Source organism: Littorina saxatilis, linkage group LG12 (assembly GCF_037325665.1).
Source record: "Littorina saxatilis isolate snail1 linkage group LG12, US_GU_Lsax_2.0, whole genome shotgun sequence".
Classification (NCBI taxonomy): domain Eukaryota; kingdom Metazoa; phylum Mollusca; class Gastropoda; order Littorinimorpha; family Littorinidae; genus Littorina; species Littorina saxatilis.
The window spans coordinates 3,015,869-3,034,750 of NC_090256.1; the positions used below are offsets into that span (position 1 = coordinate 3,015,869).

Below are 18,882 nucleotides of genomic sequence, written 5' to 3' on the forward strand. Positions count from 1 at the left end.
AAGTCACAAGTCCCTTGCTCTGCCAACTGAGCTACCCGGCCCGTGGGTTTAGGTGGGGGGGGGGGGGGGGGGGGGGGGGGTAGTTCGAATGGGAGAACAAAAATCAGTCATGGTGATTGCGAAGGCGATGCTGTGCAGTTGAGGCGTATGTAGCTTATTGGTTTATTATGTTGTTGCTCCTTGCTGCTGAAACGACATTTTCGCTTTCAAATTTACTAACGTTCGTATAGGTTTGAATAAGTTGAAGAACTACATAGAAAACAAAAATAAAAGGTAGTTTTAGTCTCCCTAGAAACATGGGTCACAGTACTTAGAAAATCTAAACATTATTTCTGCCTGTTTCTCTTTCTTTTTTTCTTTTTTTCTTCTTTCTTTCTTTCTTTTATTCTCTCTATCTCATCTTTCTTTCTTACTCTTTTTATATTTAGTCAAGTTTTGACTAAATATTTTAACATCGAGGGGGAATCGAAACGAGGGTCGTGGTGTATGTGCGTGCGTGTGTGCGTGTGTGTGTGTGTGTGTGTGTAGAGCGATTCAGACTAAACTACTGGACCGATCTTTATGAAATTTGACATGAGAGTTCCTGGGTATGAAATCTCCATACGGTTTTTTTTTCATTTTTTTGATAAATGTCTTTGATGACGTCATATCCGGCTTTTCGTGAAAGTTGAGGCGGCACTGTCACGCCCTCATTTTTCAACCAAATTGGTTGAAATTTTGGTCAAGTAATCTTCGACGAAGCCCGGACTGCGGTATTGCATTTCAGCTTGGTGGCTTAAAAATTAATTAATGACTTTGGTCATTAAAAATCTGAAAATTGTAAAAAAAAATAAAAATTTATAAAACGATCCAAATTTACGTTTATCTTATTTTCCATTATTTGCTGATTCCAAAAACATATAAATATGTTATATTCGGATTAAAAACAAGCTCTGAAAATTAAATATATAAAAATTATTATCAAAATTAAATTGTCCAAATCAATTTAAAAACACTTTCATCTTATTCCTTGTCGGTTCCTGATTCCAAAAACATATAGATATGATATGTTTGGATTAAAAACACGCTCAGAAAGTTAAAACAAAGATCGGTACAGAAAAGCGTGAGCACTATCCTTCTTAGCGCAACTACTACCCCGCTCTTCTTGTCAATTTCACTGCCTTTGCCATGAGCGGTGGACTGACGATGCTACGAGTATACGGTCTTGCTGAAAAATGGCTTTGCGTTCAGTTTCATTCTGTGAGTTCGACAGCTACTTGACTAAATGTTGTATTTTCGCCTTACGCGACTTGTTTTTCTTTCTTTCTTTGTTTGTTTCTTTCTTTCCTCCATATGTTTTTGATGATTGACTTTTGATTGCCTCCGAAGCCAAGTACAACTATGAAGTCTTTCATGTGATTTAAAATGTGCCCTGCTCTGTTTCTTTTGTTTGCTTAACAGTTTAAGGTGTTAGGACATGAAAGTTATAATTTGATCAAATGCAAAGCATGTATATTGCTTGCATTTTTCAAAGAAAAACAAGACCAAAAGAAAAATCTTGTGTTAAATCAAACGTCGGCGAAACTGTGATGCATAATAATAATAAGGGTATTTATAGGGCGCAAATCCTAAAATAGTTTTGTGCGTTTTTCTGACGGATGTGACCCACAGAAGAAGAAAACGACAAAGCAATATTTTACATGATATGACCAAGGTGCAATTTATTTGACGTGTTCTATACTTTCTAAATTACGACCTCGTCGGAATTCGAAATATGTTCCTCGTCTGTCCGTAAACGCGAACAGGCGTAGACATGTACGCCTACATCAAAACGTGATTTTCGACTTTGAAACCGACGCGTATCTTTTAAGATACCTGAAATTCTTTTCATGGATTTTACATTGTACATTTAAAGCCCGTAACGTCCGCGATGTGTAGGCTTATTTCCGTTGTCAAAAGAGACAAATATGACGGATGTATAAATGGTTTTAAAACCTAAAATACATATTCCGGTCGTCTACGCATACTCCATTGGCACGAACATGCTGTTCAAACCTGCACGTGACGGTGGATTTAAAGGCAGCCTGAGGTCTGATTATGTTACCAGGAGGTTGGCCTGTACCTGTATGAGAATGCAAGCTCCTGAAATGTTCAGCCATCGCCCACCAGGCCTTAGTGGTAAGTGCATCACGGTTCGGGGGCTCTGGTCCCAGCTTCGACCCCATGATGGGTGGTGTGGGGGGCGGGGTGGTTTGGCGTGAAGAAAGCAAATTAACAAAATGAAAATCTGTAAAAAACAAAAACAAAACAAATCCCACACAAAACAAACAACAACACTGTATCATTGCTCCTTGTCTCCTTTTTATAGTCACATCTACAATATTGGAACATGTGACATGGAGACCGTAACCCAGCACGTGCACAGCGCCTCGAAGTTACCATGCAATAAGGATATATAAGCCGCCACTGACTGACTTACATTTCTCTAACCCTTAGTCCCGTCATCCTCCCCAAGTCCTCACTTTCGCCAGTTTGTTTTTTCAGAGTATCATCACATTCACGCTCCAAATAGGCTAGTTACCTGTGAGGACGTTTAACCCCCTTAGCTCAGTTCTTACTGCGCATGCAGTTACGCCGAGATGACAAAGCGCAGAAGATGGGGAAGAAGCATAAGCAGAAAGCGAAACCACGAACCAAATGTCACAGAGGGTATTGGGAACTAAGTCACTAGAACAAACACTCACTCAACTCGGGATTTAGTTTGTTCTTCGCGTTTACAAGAAGATCCATCTCCATGGCATGACGCTGAGGCTGAGGGCGGGAAGGGGTGGGTAGGAAAGGGGGTGGGGGCGGGAAGGGGGTGGGGGTGGTTGTGGGACTCAGGTCTACATCATATCTTACTAAGAAAGGCTGGGGTGGATGGAGGGGGGGGGGGAGTAAGGTGGGGGAGGGGTGAGGGTCTACTTCACATCTTACCGGCCTGTTCTGATTTTTTTCCCATTTCATTCTTCTCCCTGCTTTGTGATTCACATCCGATCGCTGAAGATCGAGTGGCCGCGCCTCGAGAAAGGACTTGTTCGCCAGGCTTGACAGCCATTTTTCTTTCCTTTCAAGGGAGTGAACTCTACGTGACAAATCGCCTCAAATTTGCATTCGGGCTGCGATCCGACCTGCCATCGGCCTCTCATTTTTCGAAGGTCGCCTCAGGGCAAAGATGGTTTGATCGTTTGAACGTAGGAGATGTATGTGTGCAAAGATATTGTGCTGGATTAGGGCATGCAAGACAGCCGTTTCCGTTTGGGTGAGTGTACGGAGAGTTGGTGACGATGACTTGGAACGAAGTCAGAGTCTCGGTGGGCGTGTTGCCTTATGTCAACGAGTGATGGAGCTCTTCCCTTAGCATTTTGTATTTGTCTGTAAGTGTGTGCGAGTGTGTGTACGTGTAAGTGTGTGTGTGTGTGTGTGTGTTGTTATTTGTGCGTGAGGGTATGTGTTTGAGTGTGTGGGTGTGTGTGTGTGTGTGCATGTGTGTGTGAGAGAGATAGAGGGAGAGAGATAGAGAGAGAGAGTGAGAGAGAATGAGAGAGAGTAAGAGAGAGAGAGAAAGAGAGAGTGTGTGAGAGAGAGAGAGAGAGAGAGAGAGAGACAGAGAGAGAGAGAGAGAGAGAGAGAGAGAGAGAGAGAGAGAGAGAGAGAGAGAGAGAGAGAGAGAGAGAGATCATCATCATCATCTTCATCATCATCGTCATCATCATCATTGTCATTGCTGTCGTCGTACGTCTGGCAACGAGCCAGACATGTTACAAACTGTTACGAAGTTTATGCGTACATTAATGCAGGGAACCGTGAACAGTTGACAAGCGACCGTAGAATTATGTTGTGTTCCTGTATTTAATATACACGAACACAAGGACATACACACGACGGCACAGAGAGACACAGAGACAAACACACTCACCGTTATTATTTCCGGTATTATTTCAACTCTCTTGTATTTGTCAGTGTTTCTTTCTTTCTTTCTTTCTTTCTTTCTGTCTCTCATTATGTGTGTGTGTGTGTGTGTGTGTGTGTGTGTGTGTGTGTGTGTGTGTGTGTGTGTGTGTCTGTCTGTCTGTCTGTCTGGCGGGCTGGCTGGCTGGCTGGCAGTCTGTCTGTCTGTCTGTCTGTCTGTTCGTCTCCTTCGTAAAACCTTCATCCCTTCGACATATTTTTGAGTTTATCCTACAAGAAGTTTATGGTCCAGCTTCAACAACAACAGGGCCCAGTGTACTGCAGATCTCTCAACTGACCACAAAAGAAGGCGTGTCCACTCTAGGGTCGTGACCGCGCGTGACACACTTGTTGGCTCGCTTGATCTCACAGTCGTAATACTTATTGCGCTGATGTCCACCAAGCGAGGGCCAACGGTCAAGAGGTGTGAAGGTGATGGGTCATTTTCCATCCTTTTTCGGTCACTTTCCTCGCAAATAAAGAAATATATTATTTCTCTGTAGGGATTCTTGAATTGTTTCGACGAGGGAATATATAACACCCCCCCCACCCCCCCTCCCCGCCCCCTGCTTCTGATGATAAATGTTTTGTTATACGCCCTCACGCTAAAACCATTAGGGGCATGCCCTGGTGTGTTACCCCGACAATAGTTGCCCCCAGCTTCCGTAGGGTGTCTGTCGGCAGCCTTTTAAATCTGTGTTGGTGGATGCGATGGCCGTATGGATCTCTTCCATCCTTTCTTGGACACTCCCAATGCAAAGAGATATTTCATCTCTAGGAAGATTTCTTGCTTTGTTTTGTGGACATCCCCGAGTCCTTTTTCTTTCACCTTCGAAAGGGTGTCTGCTGCTTTACTGTGTTGTGTTGTTGGATGCGATGACCAAATAACTTCCATCCTTTTTAGACATTCCCCACGCAAATATCGAGATATGCATTCTCTCTGAAGATTTCTTGGATTGTTTTGTGGATGCACACGAATCACTTTTCCCCCACCAGTTCCGAAAGTGTGTCGTCTACTTTGCATACTAATGCGCTGTAAATCTGTGTTGGTTGATAACAAGAATTAGAGCTTCCATCTTTTTTGGACATGCAAAGATCGAGATATTCTGTCTCTTTTGGGTTTCTGGGATTGTTTTGTACCCACGAGCTCACCCCTCCCCTCCCCTCTCCCCCTACACGCTACTTAAGTCTGTTCGTACTAGTTGAGCCCTAAGTTGACTTCACGAAGACTTCGGGAAGTCTTTGTTATACCGACAGTTTAGTGTCAAAGCTTGGTGCTTCCAGCTTCGGGAAGTAGACTTCGTGGAGCCGACTTTGCCAAATTAATGCATGTATAGGCTTAAGGAATGTCGGCTGCTTTGCATAAAAATGCTTTGTAAATCTGTGTTGGTGGTTGACAATATAGCTTTTTTGGACAGTCATTCTCTTTTAAGTTTCTTGGATTGCTGTGTGAACACACACACACACACACACCACGCGCACACACACACACACACACACACACACACACACACACACACACACACACATACACACACACACACACACACACACACACGATTCCCGGCTTTCCCTAGTTCCTCAAGGGTGTCGCCTACTTTGCATAATAATGCGTTGTAAATCTGTGTTGTGACGCGAAGGAGGCTCAAGCGGACAGTTGATACAAAATAGGATGTCCGAAAGTGCGAAATGAATCATGCCTCGGACATCGCATCGTGCGGAGAAGGTCAAGTTGTCAGATGTCCTGTCATTATCACTTTCAGCCTGGGAACAAGATATCTTGTTGTCTGATGTCCTGTCGTGATCACTTTCAGCCTGGGAACAAGATATCTTGTTGTCTGATGTCCTGTCATGATCACTTTCAGCCTGGGAACAAGATATCTTGTTGTCTGATGTCCTGTCATTATCACTTTCAGCCTGGGAACAAGATATCTTGTTGTCTGATGTCCTGTCGTGATCACTTTCAGCCTGGGAACAAGATATCTTGTTGTCTGATGTCCTGTCATGATCACTTTCAGCCTGGGAACAAGATATCTTGTTGTCTGATGTCCTGTCATGATCACTTTCAGCCTGGGAACAAGATATCTTGTTGTCTGATGTCCTGTCATGATCACTTTCAGCCTGGGAACAAGATATCTTGTTGTCTGATGTCCTGTCATGATCACTTTCAGCCTGGGAACAAGATATCTTGTTGTCTGATGTCCTGTCATGATCACTTTCAGCCTGGGAACAAGATATCTTGTTGTCTGATGTCCTGTCATTATCACTTTCAGCCTGGGAACAAGATATCTTGTTGTCTGATGTCCTGTCATGATCACTTTCAGCCTGGGAACAAGATATCTTGTTGTCTGATGTCCTGTCATTATCACTTTCAGCCTGGGAACAAGATATCTTGTTGTCTGATGTCCTGTCATTATCACTTTCAGCCTGGGAACAAGATATCTTGTTGTCTGATGGAGAATTATTTGTGTTGGGTGAGGAGGGTGAGGGTGTCAAGACAAGGATTTGGTGTTCTGTGTTCGTCACTGCGTGTGTTGAATATGTTATGAATGATATAGCTTGACAGGGGTCATATGTACTAAAAGAGACGGACGCAATGGCCCAGTGGATAAGACGTTGGCCTCCCAAGCAGAAGGTCGTGGGTTCGAATCCCGGCCGCGCCTGCTGGGATTTTTCCGATCTCCACGGTCACCTTATGTGCAGACCTGCTAGTGTCTTATCCTCCCTCTTGTGTGCACACAAGCATAAGACCAAATGCGCACAGAAAAGATCCTGTAATCCATGTCAGAGTTCGGAAGGTTATAGAAACACGAAAATACCAAGCATGAACCCTCCGAAAGCGGCGTATGGCTGCCTTCGTGTACACTACATTGGGGTGTGCACGTTAAAGATCCCACGATTGACAAAAGGGTCTTTCCTGGCAAAATTGTATAGGCATAGATAAAAATGTCCACCAAAATACCCGTGTGACTTGGAATAATAGGCCGTGAAAAGTAGGATATGCGCCGAAATGGCTGCGATCTGCTGGCCGATGTGAATGCGTGATGTATTGTGTAAAAAAATTCCATCTCACACGGCATAAATAAATCCCTGCGCCTTGAATATGTGCGCGATATAAATTGCATAAAATAAAAATTAAAATAAAAAAAATAAATCCCTGTGCTTAGAACTGTACCCACGGAATACGCGCGATATAAGCCTCATATTGATTGATTAAATGGCGGGGTAAAAACGGTCATACACGATAAAAAAAAAAAGCATTCGTGTAAAAATACGAGTGAACGTGGGAGTTTCAGCTTAGAACGACGACGACGACGAAGAAGAAGAAAAAGAAGAAGAAGAAGAAATACTGAAAGAGACTAGTTTTCTTCTGCCAATTAAGTGCTTAAGATTCCTATGAATGTTGGTACCTGCGATGAGGACACCCTTAGACTAGCCAAACGTGTCCCTCAATTACCGATGGCATGTTATGGCAAGTTACATTTGATCAAGATAATAAACACATCGACTTCAGAAGGTGGGGGTGTCCTGTCATTGCAGGGGCCTTAATCACGGCTACAGCTGTCTTGTTAAGCATTCTTATTGATGAGGTACTTTCACAGACAGTTTTCTGCTACCAATGTACTGCTTGAGATGTCTCCGAAATAATACAATTCTGCACAATCTTCTTCTTCTTTTTGTCGATCATTCAATTCTGCACAATAAAAGCAGTAGTATTCTCACAGAGTAGTAAGACATGTCTTTCTATCTCTGTCTCTGTGTCTCTGTCTCTGTCTCTGTTCCTGCCTGTGTGTGTGTGTGTGTGTGTGTGTGTGTGTGTGTGTGTGTGTGTGTGTGTGTGTGTGTGTGTGTGTGTGTGTCTCTCTCTCTCTCTCTTTCTCTTTCTCTCTCCCTCTCTCTCTCTCTCTCTCCCTCTCTCTCTATCTCTCTCTTTCTCCCTCTCCCTCTCTCTCTCTCTCTCTCTCTCTCTCTCTCTCTCTCTCTCTCTCTCTCTCTCTCTCTCTCTTCTGTCATTGTACACTTTACAAATCTTCATACTTTACCCCATTTTTTCCCCATTTTTTTTCTGAAGCTTTTTGTCTATTATTAACTCAAAATAAAAACCTGTTAAACGGCGAGTGATGTGTGAGTTTTCGGCTTTGTGACGTCCTCTGGGACAGTAATACATTTCATCGCTGACATTTTCTGAAGCATGGAAAATATAAGTGGTATGTGGTAAGTGGTAAGTGGTATGTGGTAAGTGGTATGTGGTAAGTGGTATGTGGTAAGTGGTAAGTGGTAAGTGGTAAGTGGTATGTGGTAAGTGGTATGTGGTAAGTGGTATGTGGTAAGTGGTATGTGGTAAGTGGTATGTGGTAAGTGGTATGCATAACGCGCGGGGTTTATCGTATCTTTGCAGCTGATTTGACGTGTGTCCTACTTTTCTTGCCAGCTCCCCCCCCCCCCCCCTCCCTTTCTCCTGGATCCCACCCCCTTCCATTTATCTTGGCCATCCCCTTTCACGGTTGTATGAATCATGGCATAATTTATGTCGTGAATTAATGTGATGCAATAACGTGTTCGTCATCTTACGTGTGTGAGCTCGTTTTTCAATTCAGTGAAATGCTGACCGTGAAGTAAATATTTTCCGCGTAATTCACACTGAGTTAATTATATCACATATGTGTCGCACGATGCTGTACGTACGTTGGTGAGCTTTTTGTCCAAACTAAGCTCATTACGACATTTTTCGGTCCAGGTATGGTGATGTTTCGGTCATTTAAAAAAACCAATTCCTCTCCTTTTTCTCAGGTCGATATTGGGGATATCCTCATTTGAGCGGCGGTCACGTGACCCCTGCAAACAATCGTTTTCCCGAAAAGTGTACCAAAAAGCCAAGTTAGATTACTTTGACGACCTGAAAAGTGTGAACGAAATGACACGGGCATGAATCTTTCTGTATGGTACACAGGTATAAACAGTGAGTTTATGTAAAGGTATACTTCTGCAGTCTGTTGAACATGAACACGTGATATAAGAGGTGCTGTATGAAATCGAGCAGACGAAATCGATAATCATTCATTTGCATATTCCCTTTTCCCTCTCGCTTAATTATGTACAATACAGACACATATAGCAAGAAAGTAGAAGCGTTTGATGACAAAATGCGACAGCCTAAAATATTTGGGGGAAAATGTGCAAATATGATATGATATGCACTTTTCCTGAAGCTATAATCGACATGTGACAATAATTATTTAGAGATAATATTACAGAAAAGTATTATTTAAAAGAAAAAAACATATACAAATTACAGGAACAATCGGAAACAAGTCGCGTAAGGCGAAAATACAATATTTAGTCAAGTAGCTGTCGAACTCACAGAATGAAACTGAACGCAATGCCATTTTTCAGCAAGACCGTATACTCGTAGCATCGTCAGTCCACCGCTCATGGCAAAGGCAGTGAAATTGACAAGAAGAGCGGGGTAGTAGTTGCGCTAAGAAGGATAGCACGCTTTTCTGTACCTCTCTTTGTTTTAACTTTCTGAGCGTGTTTTTAATCCAAACATATCATATCTATATGTTTTTGGAATCAGGAACCGACAAGGAATAAAATGAAAGTGTTTTTAAATTGATTTGGACAATTTAATTTTGATAATAATTTTTATATATTTAATTTTCAGAGCTTGTTTTTAATCCGAATATAACATATTTATATGTTTTTGGAATCAGCAAATGATGGAGAATAAGATAAACGTAAATTTGGATCGTTTGATAATTTTGTATTCTTTTTTTTACAATTTTCAGATTTTTAATGACCAAAGTCATTAATTAATTTTTAAGCCACCACGCTGAAATGCAATACCGAAGTCCGGGCTTCGTCGAAGATTACTTGACCAAAATTTGAACCAATTTGGTTGAAAAATGAGGGCGTGACAGTGCCGCCTCAACTTTCACGAAAAGCCGGATATGACGTCATCAAAGACATTTATCAAAAAAATGAAAAAAACGTTCGGGGATTTCATACCCAGGAACTCTCATGTCAAATTTCATAAAGATCGGTCCAGTAGTTTAGTCTGAATCGCTCTACACACACACACACACACGCACACACGCACACACGCACATACACCACGACCCTCGTTTCGATTCCCCCTCGATGTTAAAATATTTAGTCAAAACTTGACTAAATATAAAAACGGACATACGATGAAAACAAAAAAGTGGAATATATTGGTTAACTGTGGGGTTTTTCTCAGAACAAAATATGCGTTTGAGTATTCAATATGTTTGAATAAGGTGATTTTTATAGGTAAAAAAAGTTTGAATATAGATAATTATGGTGTCACGACAGCTTGCTGGAGAAAAAGCACTTGAAGCACACACACAAATTCTTTTTATGTCATCTAAGCTTTGTAAAACTGTGCATGTCTTTTGTCAGTTCAGCTTACCTCTTTCTTTCTAAATGTGGATGTGCTCTTTCGCTCCTATCTTATGTGGTAAAAGTATTTGTTGTTGTTTTGGAATATGTATTTGTTGTTGTTTTGGAATATGTATTTGTTGTTGTTTTGGAATATGTATTTGTTGTTGTTTTGGAATATGTATTGGAATTGATTTTGGGGGACAACACATGTTTAGATGGAAGTACGTTTTTTTCGCGACAGCTTATTGGTGAAAAAAACGCCTGAATGCACATTCGTTTGTTTCATGTCATCTAAGTCTGAGAAAAATGCTGTATGAACTTTGTTAGTTCAGCTTATTTTGTCCTTTTGTCCATCACTATCGTCATCAAAACTGTCATTCTTCAGGAAATATGGGGCAGGTAGCAACGCTTGTTTCCTCGTCACAGTGCAGCTGAATGTGTGTTTTCGTTCCCTACCTCAAGCGACTAAAGAACCGTTTTGAACGAAATTAATCAAATCGACTTAGCTTGTCATGCCTTGCCTTGTACAAGTTTAGTATGTTAAATTTGTGTAGGCGAGCCTTACTTATTAAGAACTGTCAGTAGTCTTACTAAAACTGTTTACTAAAACATGCGATCACTGGTTGCGACACTACCAGCAGGATGACGAGCATTGCCTGTGAAACTCCTGAGGAAATCAACAGTTTCAGAAGATTGCTGATGTTTTCATGGCAGCCAGTACTCATCAGGAGATAGAAGAAACAGGGGAAAAGGCGGTCGTGCTACTGTATGGGGGTGAGGAAACGGACAGCCTCAATCATCTGAGATATGTCAAATATGTACAGAAGGTGGCCACATCAACCAAATCTTTCCAACCAAGTTCTCTGCCTCCATCATCATCTGCTGCCAAGTACCATTGCTTCCGCGTCTATTTCCAGGTTCAGACATGGAAGAACCTGAATGATGCGTCCCTGGATCCGTGTCAACGGGGTTGGGAAGTGGCCAATCGCATGCTACTCCCTATGTTGACTGGTTTGCCTGCTGCTCCAGAGGAACTCTTGACGGTCATCACGTGCCACTGTCAGACACACTGTCCAACCACGAGGTGCACGTGCCGGAAACATGGCCTTGTGTGCACAGCAGCATGGGGTCATTGTCGAGGAGAAACCTGTGTCAACGTTGCACCCGTGAACCAAGACTATATGAGCAGGACGATGAAATTGATGAAGAGCAATGAAAGGGGAATGGGTATGTGAGAGATTGCTGAGAAATTGGCTTTCCTTTGAGTTGAAAAGTTTGCAGAAAAGTGTATATGTACTGTGTTTAGAAAAAAATGAGGGTTCATGTTTTGATGAACAAGAGCGGAGGAGGGGGGTCCGTGGAGGAGGGGGGACAAGTGGGGATTTAGAGAGAGAGATTGAAAACACCACACCTTTTCTCAAAAGCATGCATGTCTGAAACCAATATGAGCATTGAATTGAGTGCTGTTTGTTTGTGTTTTGTTCATTTATATTTATTTGTATGCTTTGTCGTCGTGTCAAATGTCCTCAGAGACATCACATCATCAATGAAAATGCACGTTTTTGAAATATGTTTAATACATTTAGATGTATTTTTCATATATTCAGTTAGCAAATGTCTAATGGAAGCTTGAATTAGCACTATATGTCATATTGCTAGTAACTTTGTGTAATAAATGTAAAATAGGGTAAATTTGTGTTTGCGTCATACTTCAGTTCGGTCGCCATTTTCAAAACCCCCAAAAATAAATGTTTGCCCCATCGTACTTTGGTAAACTTTTGGGATGTAAAAGTCACACCCTTAAGCAACCCAAAACAGTTGAGTTTGCATTTAAAGCAATTTGTTCACGGTTTGGCCATTTCTCACCCGAATCTGACTCGAGCATAGCATGTCATTGTAATGTGTAAGGTCGCCACTACTGCTTCCTGTGCTTTTTGAAGGTTGATCCAGTTTCCTTTGTTTGTTTGTTTGTTTGTTTGTTTGTTTGTTTGTTTGATTTATTGTTTGTTTTATTGTTTGTTTTATTGTTCGTTTTATTGTTTGTTTGTTTGTTTATTTGCTTTATTTTTTGTTTGTTTGTTTGTTGGGTTGTTTGTTTGTTTGTGTGTTTGTTTGTTGTTCGTGTTTTGTTCTCCTCATTTGTTTGGTTGGTTGCATGCTTATTTCATGTTTGTGTGTGTCATTGTTTCTGTCTTTATGGCTTGCTTTTTTCTTTTTTTCTTTTTCCCTTTCCTTTTTGTGTGGTCATGTGTGTCGAGTAGTGGCCATGTGGGTAGGCCAACACACGTGGAGTTTTTTCAATCGACAGTCAGTCCATCATGGCGGCTGTAACTTGATCTCGAGCTCCAATGTTATTTCGAAAGAAAAAGGCGTCATATCACTCATCAGGACACTGGAGGTGCCAATCACTGGTAAGGGGAGCGTCGGAAACACGTGCTAGTGATTGGCCCCTTCAATGTTTGTACGAGGCTTTGCAAGAAAATGTCACTCTTCCGCAACACATACAAACCCGAAGGAGTTATTTCCGCAAATCGTCTATTACTCGACTCAGCATAATTATCAGTCGCAATATTTGCCTCATTTTAAAATGGCGCGCGTCTTCCACAGTTCATAAAAAGTTGCACAAATTATTTTCCCAAGAATTGTCCATTCTCCTAGCAGAATAAGATATCTGGAACGAAAATATAATCCGATAGAAACATTGTTTTTGACGATGAAACCATGAAGGTTTTTTCCCCTCTCATTTCTCTAATTGCTGAATTAATTCGTTTTCTTTTTCTCCGTAAACGTTTATTGAAGCAAGCTTTGTTTGTGAGGAGAGATGTGACTGCCACATGTTGCCCACGTTCCATAAGCTAGGTTCCTATACTATAACCTGCATAACACCGAGAAACATCCATCCATGAGAGAGAGAGAGAGAGAGAGAGAGAGAGAGAGAGAGAGAGAGAGAGAGAGAGAGAGAGAGAGAGAGAGAGAGAGAGAGAGAGAGAGAGAGAGAGAAAGAGTGAGGGAGAGAGAGAGAGAGAGAGAGGGAGAGACAGAGAGAGAGTGAGAGAGAGAGAGAGAGAGAGGGAGAGACAGAGAGAGAGTGAGAGAGAGAGAGAGAAAGAGAGAGAGAGAGAGAGAGAAAGAGTGAGGGAGAGAGAGAGAGAGACAGACATACAGACAGATAGACAGAGAGAGAGAGAGAGAGAGACAGAGAGAGACAGACAGACAGACAGACAGACAGACAGAGACAGAGAGAGAGAGAGAGAAAGAGTGAGGGAGAGAGAGAGAGAGAGAGGGAGAGACAGAGAGAGAGTGAGAGAGAGAGAGAGAAAGAGAGAGAAAGACTGAGAGAGAGACAGAAAGACAGAGAGACAGAGACAGAGGGATAGCGAGAGAGAGAGAAAGAAAGAGAAAGAGAGAGAGAGAGACAGACAGACAGACAGACAGACAGACAGACCGACAGAAAAACCGACAGACAGACAGACAGACAGACAGGCATAGCCAGAGAGAGATCTGCTGAAATAAAGTTGGGGAGCGAAACCCTCTCTGTTCTGAAGTAAGTGAAGTACCGTAAATGATGTGTTAGTTCCAAGGTTTTTAGCGTTGGGTTTTGTCCGTTTGCTTGTGTTTTTTCCCCGTTTGTTTGTTCAAGGTTTCTTTGTTTTACGCACCCGGTGCAGAATAATCCTGTTAACTGATCTCTATTCGGCATGTTATTCTTCAAATGACGGGCAGTTCTGAAACTCTATGAGGTCATTTTGATCTACCTTTTTCCCTTTGCGTTGTTTAATCATATCTAATCTAACAGCTTGCATATTATATTGAATTCAGTCATTTGGTCTAGCTCAAAGGGAAATGCAGACTTAAAGAAAATCAAGAAAGCTGATACTGTCAACCCAATCCCGTTCTTCCCTTCCATCTTCAATCCTTCATTTAGGCTTTAATTCGTGCGTCAAACTGAAGGAGAACATTCTTTATTAGTGTCAAGATTTGTTTCTAAGCTGCAGGAGAATGTTCTACCTGTTTCTATTTACGGGGTCATGGTATTCTTACATCAAGCAATTGGAATTTCGCCAAAGAGTTTTATGTTTATTTGGGGGGGAGGTTTGACTTTTTGTTTTACGTTTATTTTTCTCTTGCAATATCTTCTGGTCGTTGTTTATTTATATCCTTTTTTTGCGGGTGATTTTGATCTCTTGTGTCTATTAGCAAAGGGTTAAAAATAGGGCAGGTGGGAATATGTCTCACTTGGAATAAACAGTTTTTCGGGATGTAGTAAGGTCAACTGTTCCCTTGAATTCCCGATATTCTTTCTTGTACTTGGAGGCCAGTTCCTTGCAATAACTCTTGTGACGTATTCGCATGGCTTCTTTTAACTTTCCTCATTAAAACAATTCCCGTTGTTCAGGTCCTTGCAACACAAGAAGCAATAGTTCTTCATAACTCTCGTTCACTCTCTGGAGACTTTCCAAGAAAGAAAGTCGTCTGTCCCATCAAATATCCTTTATTCGTTAAGGTGCTAGGACGCTGTGGTGCCCTGAAATAATTCCAGGAAATACACCGGGACAAGATTTTTTAAAACTTTTTGACAGATTTCACTTAGCGTTGCATAATCGTGTTGTTTTGTCGTTGTCGTTGTCGTTGTTGTTGTTGTTGTTGTTGTTGTTGTTGATCTTGATGTAGATTTTTTTTCTTTTTGACCTCAGTTGCATGCAAGGCTGCTTCAACCCATCTTTTTTGCCTCCTTCGTCTTTTTTTTCTCCTTTTTTTTTTGGGGGGGGGGGGGGGGCGGTGTATGGAAGAAGAAAAGGGTCAAATGATCGAGCAAAAGGATCGATCAAAAGGATCGATCCTTTCGCGTTTGACCCTTTCCGCCCGACGCGCGAAAAGGGTCAAGCGATCGATCAAAAGGATCGATCAAAAGGATCGATCCTTTTACTGGATCCGGTGCCGACAAAAGGTGGAACCGGAATTTTACCGGCACACAGTCTGGAGTTCACATTTTGGTGGCAAACTGACTTCAGATTTCAGTTCGCGTGTACGTGCGTCCAGTGTTCTAGATGATCGAACGTGTAGCAAAGACCTGTACGTGTACGTGTAGATATTCTGTCACCCGTGACTCACTTTTTTTTCTCCAATGTTCCAAATCATACGTTGTGTACCAAGACTGCAGATCTCGGCTCAAACGCGTGACGTAAAAACTAGATTTGATGACGTTACCCGTACACGTTCCTGTATACGTGCTGAAAGTGGCACATCTAGATCTCTTGCAGACGAACGCTTCGCGCCAAACACTTTTCACACAGTAATTTTAACTACACACCCCATAATGTACTCGCTAAAACAAGAAGAATTTTTTGTTTATTTCTCTTGATATTTCATGCTCCTTCACACCGCACCAGAACACGTAATCTACTTACTTTACTTTCTAGATTCGTTCTTTGTGCTAATCCGTTCCATGATTTTCTGAAACAGCGCGATGAAACTGCTCGTTCAAAAGTATCGTGTAAAAGGATCAACCCTTTTGCACGATCCTTTTACTCGATCATTTGACCCTTTTCGCGCGTCGGGCAGAAAGGGTCAAACGCGAAAGGATCAACCCTTTTGCACGATCCTTTTACTCGATCATTTGACCCTTTTCGCCTTCCATAGCGGTGATCATATCCTTCTTCATTGGTCTTTTTTTTTCAATGAAATTTTAATTTTGTTTTCTTTTACATTACAGGTTACATTTCCATTAAATTAGTTTTTAATTCAACAACAATCTAACTAAGGACAATGGGGATAAACCTTTCCTAGCGCAAGTTCTTGTTGAAATACAATTTCCAATGGAATATGCGATTTAGTTTTCTTAACTTTGCTAATGCACATTTTTGCTATCAATAAAACATGGTTAATTAACGCTGATTCCTGACATTTTTCGATTCCGATGTTGATGTTGTTGTTGTTTTTGTGGTTGTTGTCGTTGTTATTCTGCAGTCAAATTCTCTGTTGTCGTAACTTGATCTTGAATGGAAAAAAATGACACCGTGTTTCAGGGGCGTCCGCAACGACAATGCCATCTGTATTGCCGGCCACGACTCTATCGTCCCTAAGTGCACAGTCGCCGGATGGAGGGGTGGTGGTCACTACACAGGCTCCGGCCAGTGGTCAGACAGCAGCTACATTGGCCCCGGAGCCCAACGAGGCCGGGCCTGATAGCTCTAACCAGCTTTCTCAGCTCACTCCAGATGATGGCTTCTCGCTCATGCAGACGGCCACGGATTACATACCTCCTGGACCATACCCCACCTCCCCGCCCCCCACCACTACCACCACCACGACCACTACCACCACGCCAAAGCCTACCACGACAGTGGCGCCTACCTTGCCGCCTACAACTACCACAACAACGACGACAACGACTACTAGTGAGTTTGAGTTTTGTAGTTGTTTTTTGTTTTGTTTGGTTAATTTGTTTTTGTTTCTTTGTTATTTCTACTGATACAGATGTGGAACGCACGAGCAGTAGAAAACGAGAGGATTCTGTGTCCATTTTGAAGGGTACCATGACAACAAGCGCTGTATTTCAGCAATGCCCAAATGGATGGATTCCAGGGGCGGATCAGTTGCTTTGTAAGGGGGGGGGGGGGGTGCACTTTGAATCGAAAGTGAATGTGATGATTCGCGCCCGAATTTGCTAGGGGGGTCCGGGGGCATGCCCCTCCGGAAAAAATTTTGGCCCAAAGAAGCAAAATGGTGCCATCTGGTGCCATTTGAACTTAGAAATGGTTATAGAATCAGCTTTCCAAATTCACAATTTCCATTTAAAATCACTAAAGACTTGATTTTTATTTTGGGGGGGGGGGGTGGCTGGAGGGGGGTGCACCTGCACCCTGTGCACCCGCCTCGTCCGCCCCTGGATTCAAAACTTTTAGGATCTCTAAATATTCATTAGAGACTTATACTGGGTGAAATTTGGGATCACTACAGGTTTGTACTCAGATGTTATGCATTCTTTCGGAAAACGTTTTTAAACCCCTCACAGGTTTGTGAATTTACATCCCAAAAATGCATGGCTTTGCATGCATGCAGACAAACAGTTGTTACAGGAACTGCAAAAGTTTCATTTGAATATGACCACTGACGGACATGTGCTGGCATGAGAAAAAAATCCAACGTTCAGGCTGTTTGCTTTTGACAGCAGAACTTATATATTGCTGAATGCCTCTCAAAACATGCTGCGGTCACGGATGACTGGACATGGCTGTCGCACTGCAATCCTCCAAACAAATTTGATCGTGTTTACATGCCTAGGAAACGTAAACCAGTGATTGCATTTAAACAAAACTCTGGCAGTATTTCTAACATTTATTTGTCTGTATGCATGCAAAATCATGAATTGTGTGGATGTAAGCCTTCGAACCTATGACACGTTTTAAAACATTTTCCGGAAGATTGCTTATCATCTCAACATATATCTGTTACGATGAGAAATGCTACTGGACGTATGTCTCGTATGTAGACTTCAGATCCTGCAGGTTTCGAACCAATCCATTTAGGCATTGCTGATATACAGCGCTTTTTGTCATGGTACCCCTCAAAATGGACGCAAAATCTCTCATTTTCTACTACTAACGCGCTCCACACCTGCATCGGTAGAAATGACATAACACAAGAGATACGCCAGATAGCAAAACAAAACAAGAGGCGAAGCCTTCAAGGCTCACGTAAGAAATCGACAAACAGTACTGTTTACTTAACACAAACTCAATCACTCCGTCACACATACACACACACACACACACACAGTAAGCATAGGTGAAATCGAAACTGTGCAAGAAAGCGAGACCCTGGATCTGCCAACTAGTCTCGGCCCGCTCACAATACCAATGACCGAGACTTTCAGTAATTCCTTTGCGTGACGTCTAACCCTCTTACGTCATAATGTGACGTCTTCAAATAGTTTCTATCACACACGTCAAACACTTTTGACCGAGACGTAATCTTCTTATGCGAGCTTTATCCATAGACTCGGAAATGTTAAAGTTTCTATCACACACACACACACACACACACACACACGCACGCACGCACGCACGCACGCACAGACAGACAACGTTTATCATCGCATAGGCTACACTTACGTGAGCTGAACCTGTTCGGAATAGATAATTCATTTGGTTTTCTCCTCGTTTGTAAACGTTGTGAAGTTAAGGCTATTCTGAATTTGTGTCGATTTTTTTAATTGGTACCTTACGTTTTTGTCAAGTCGATTTTGGGGGTACCCTTACTTCGGTGGCGGTCACATGTTACCTATAACAGAAATCTTTGATCCAAAAAGTGTGCCACAAAGCCCAGCAAAGGGCCTTTAATAGCATATACAATTTGAATCAAATGACGCGAGAATGAATGTTTTAGTTGGGGTACGAAAATGGGTGCAATCATTTTTGTGCTCAGTTTATTATGTGGTTTTTTTTTTTCGTGTGAGATCAACTTAAATGTCCATGGACATAAAAGATATGTTGTATGCATTGACTT

The 18,882-nt window shown here is 42.0% G+C and overlaps 1 protein-coding gene across 1 annotated transcript in view; it reads left to right on the plus strand.

Moving 5' to 3' along the window:
• Window positions 1-18,882, plus strand: part of LOC138981061 (adipocyte plasma membrane-associated protein Hemomucin-like) — a 30,035-nt gene that overhangs the window by 9,233 nt on the left and 1,920 nt on the right. Inside the window, exon 3 of the mRNA XM_070353865.1 lies at window positions 16,401-16,772. Coding sequence (XP_070209966.1) covers window positions 16,401-16,772 — 372 coding nt within the window. The remainder of the gene's footprint in view (window positions 1-16,400; window positions 16,773-18,882) is intronic.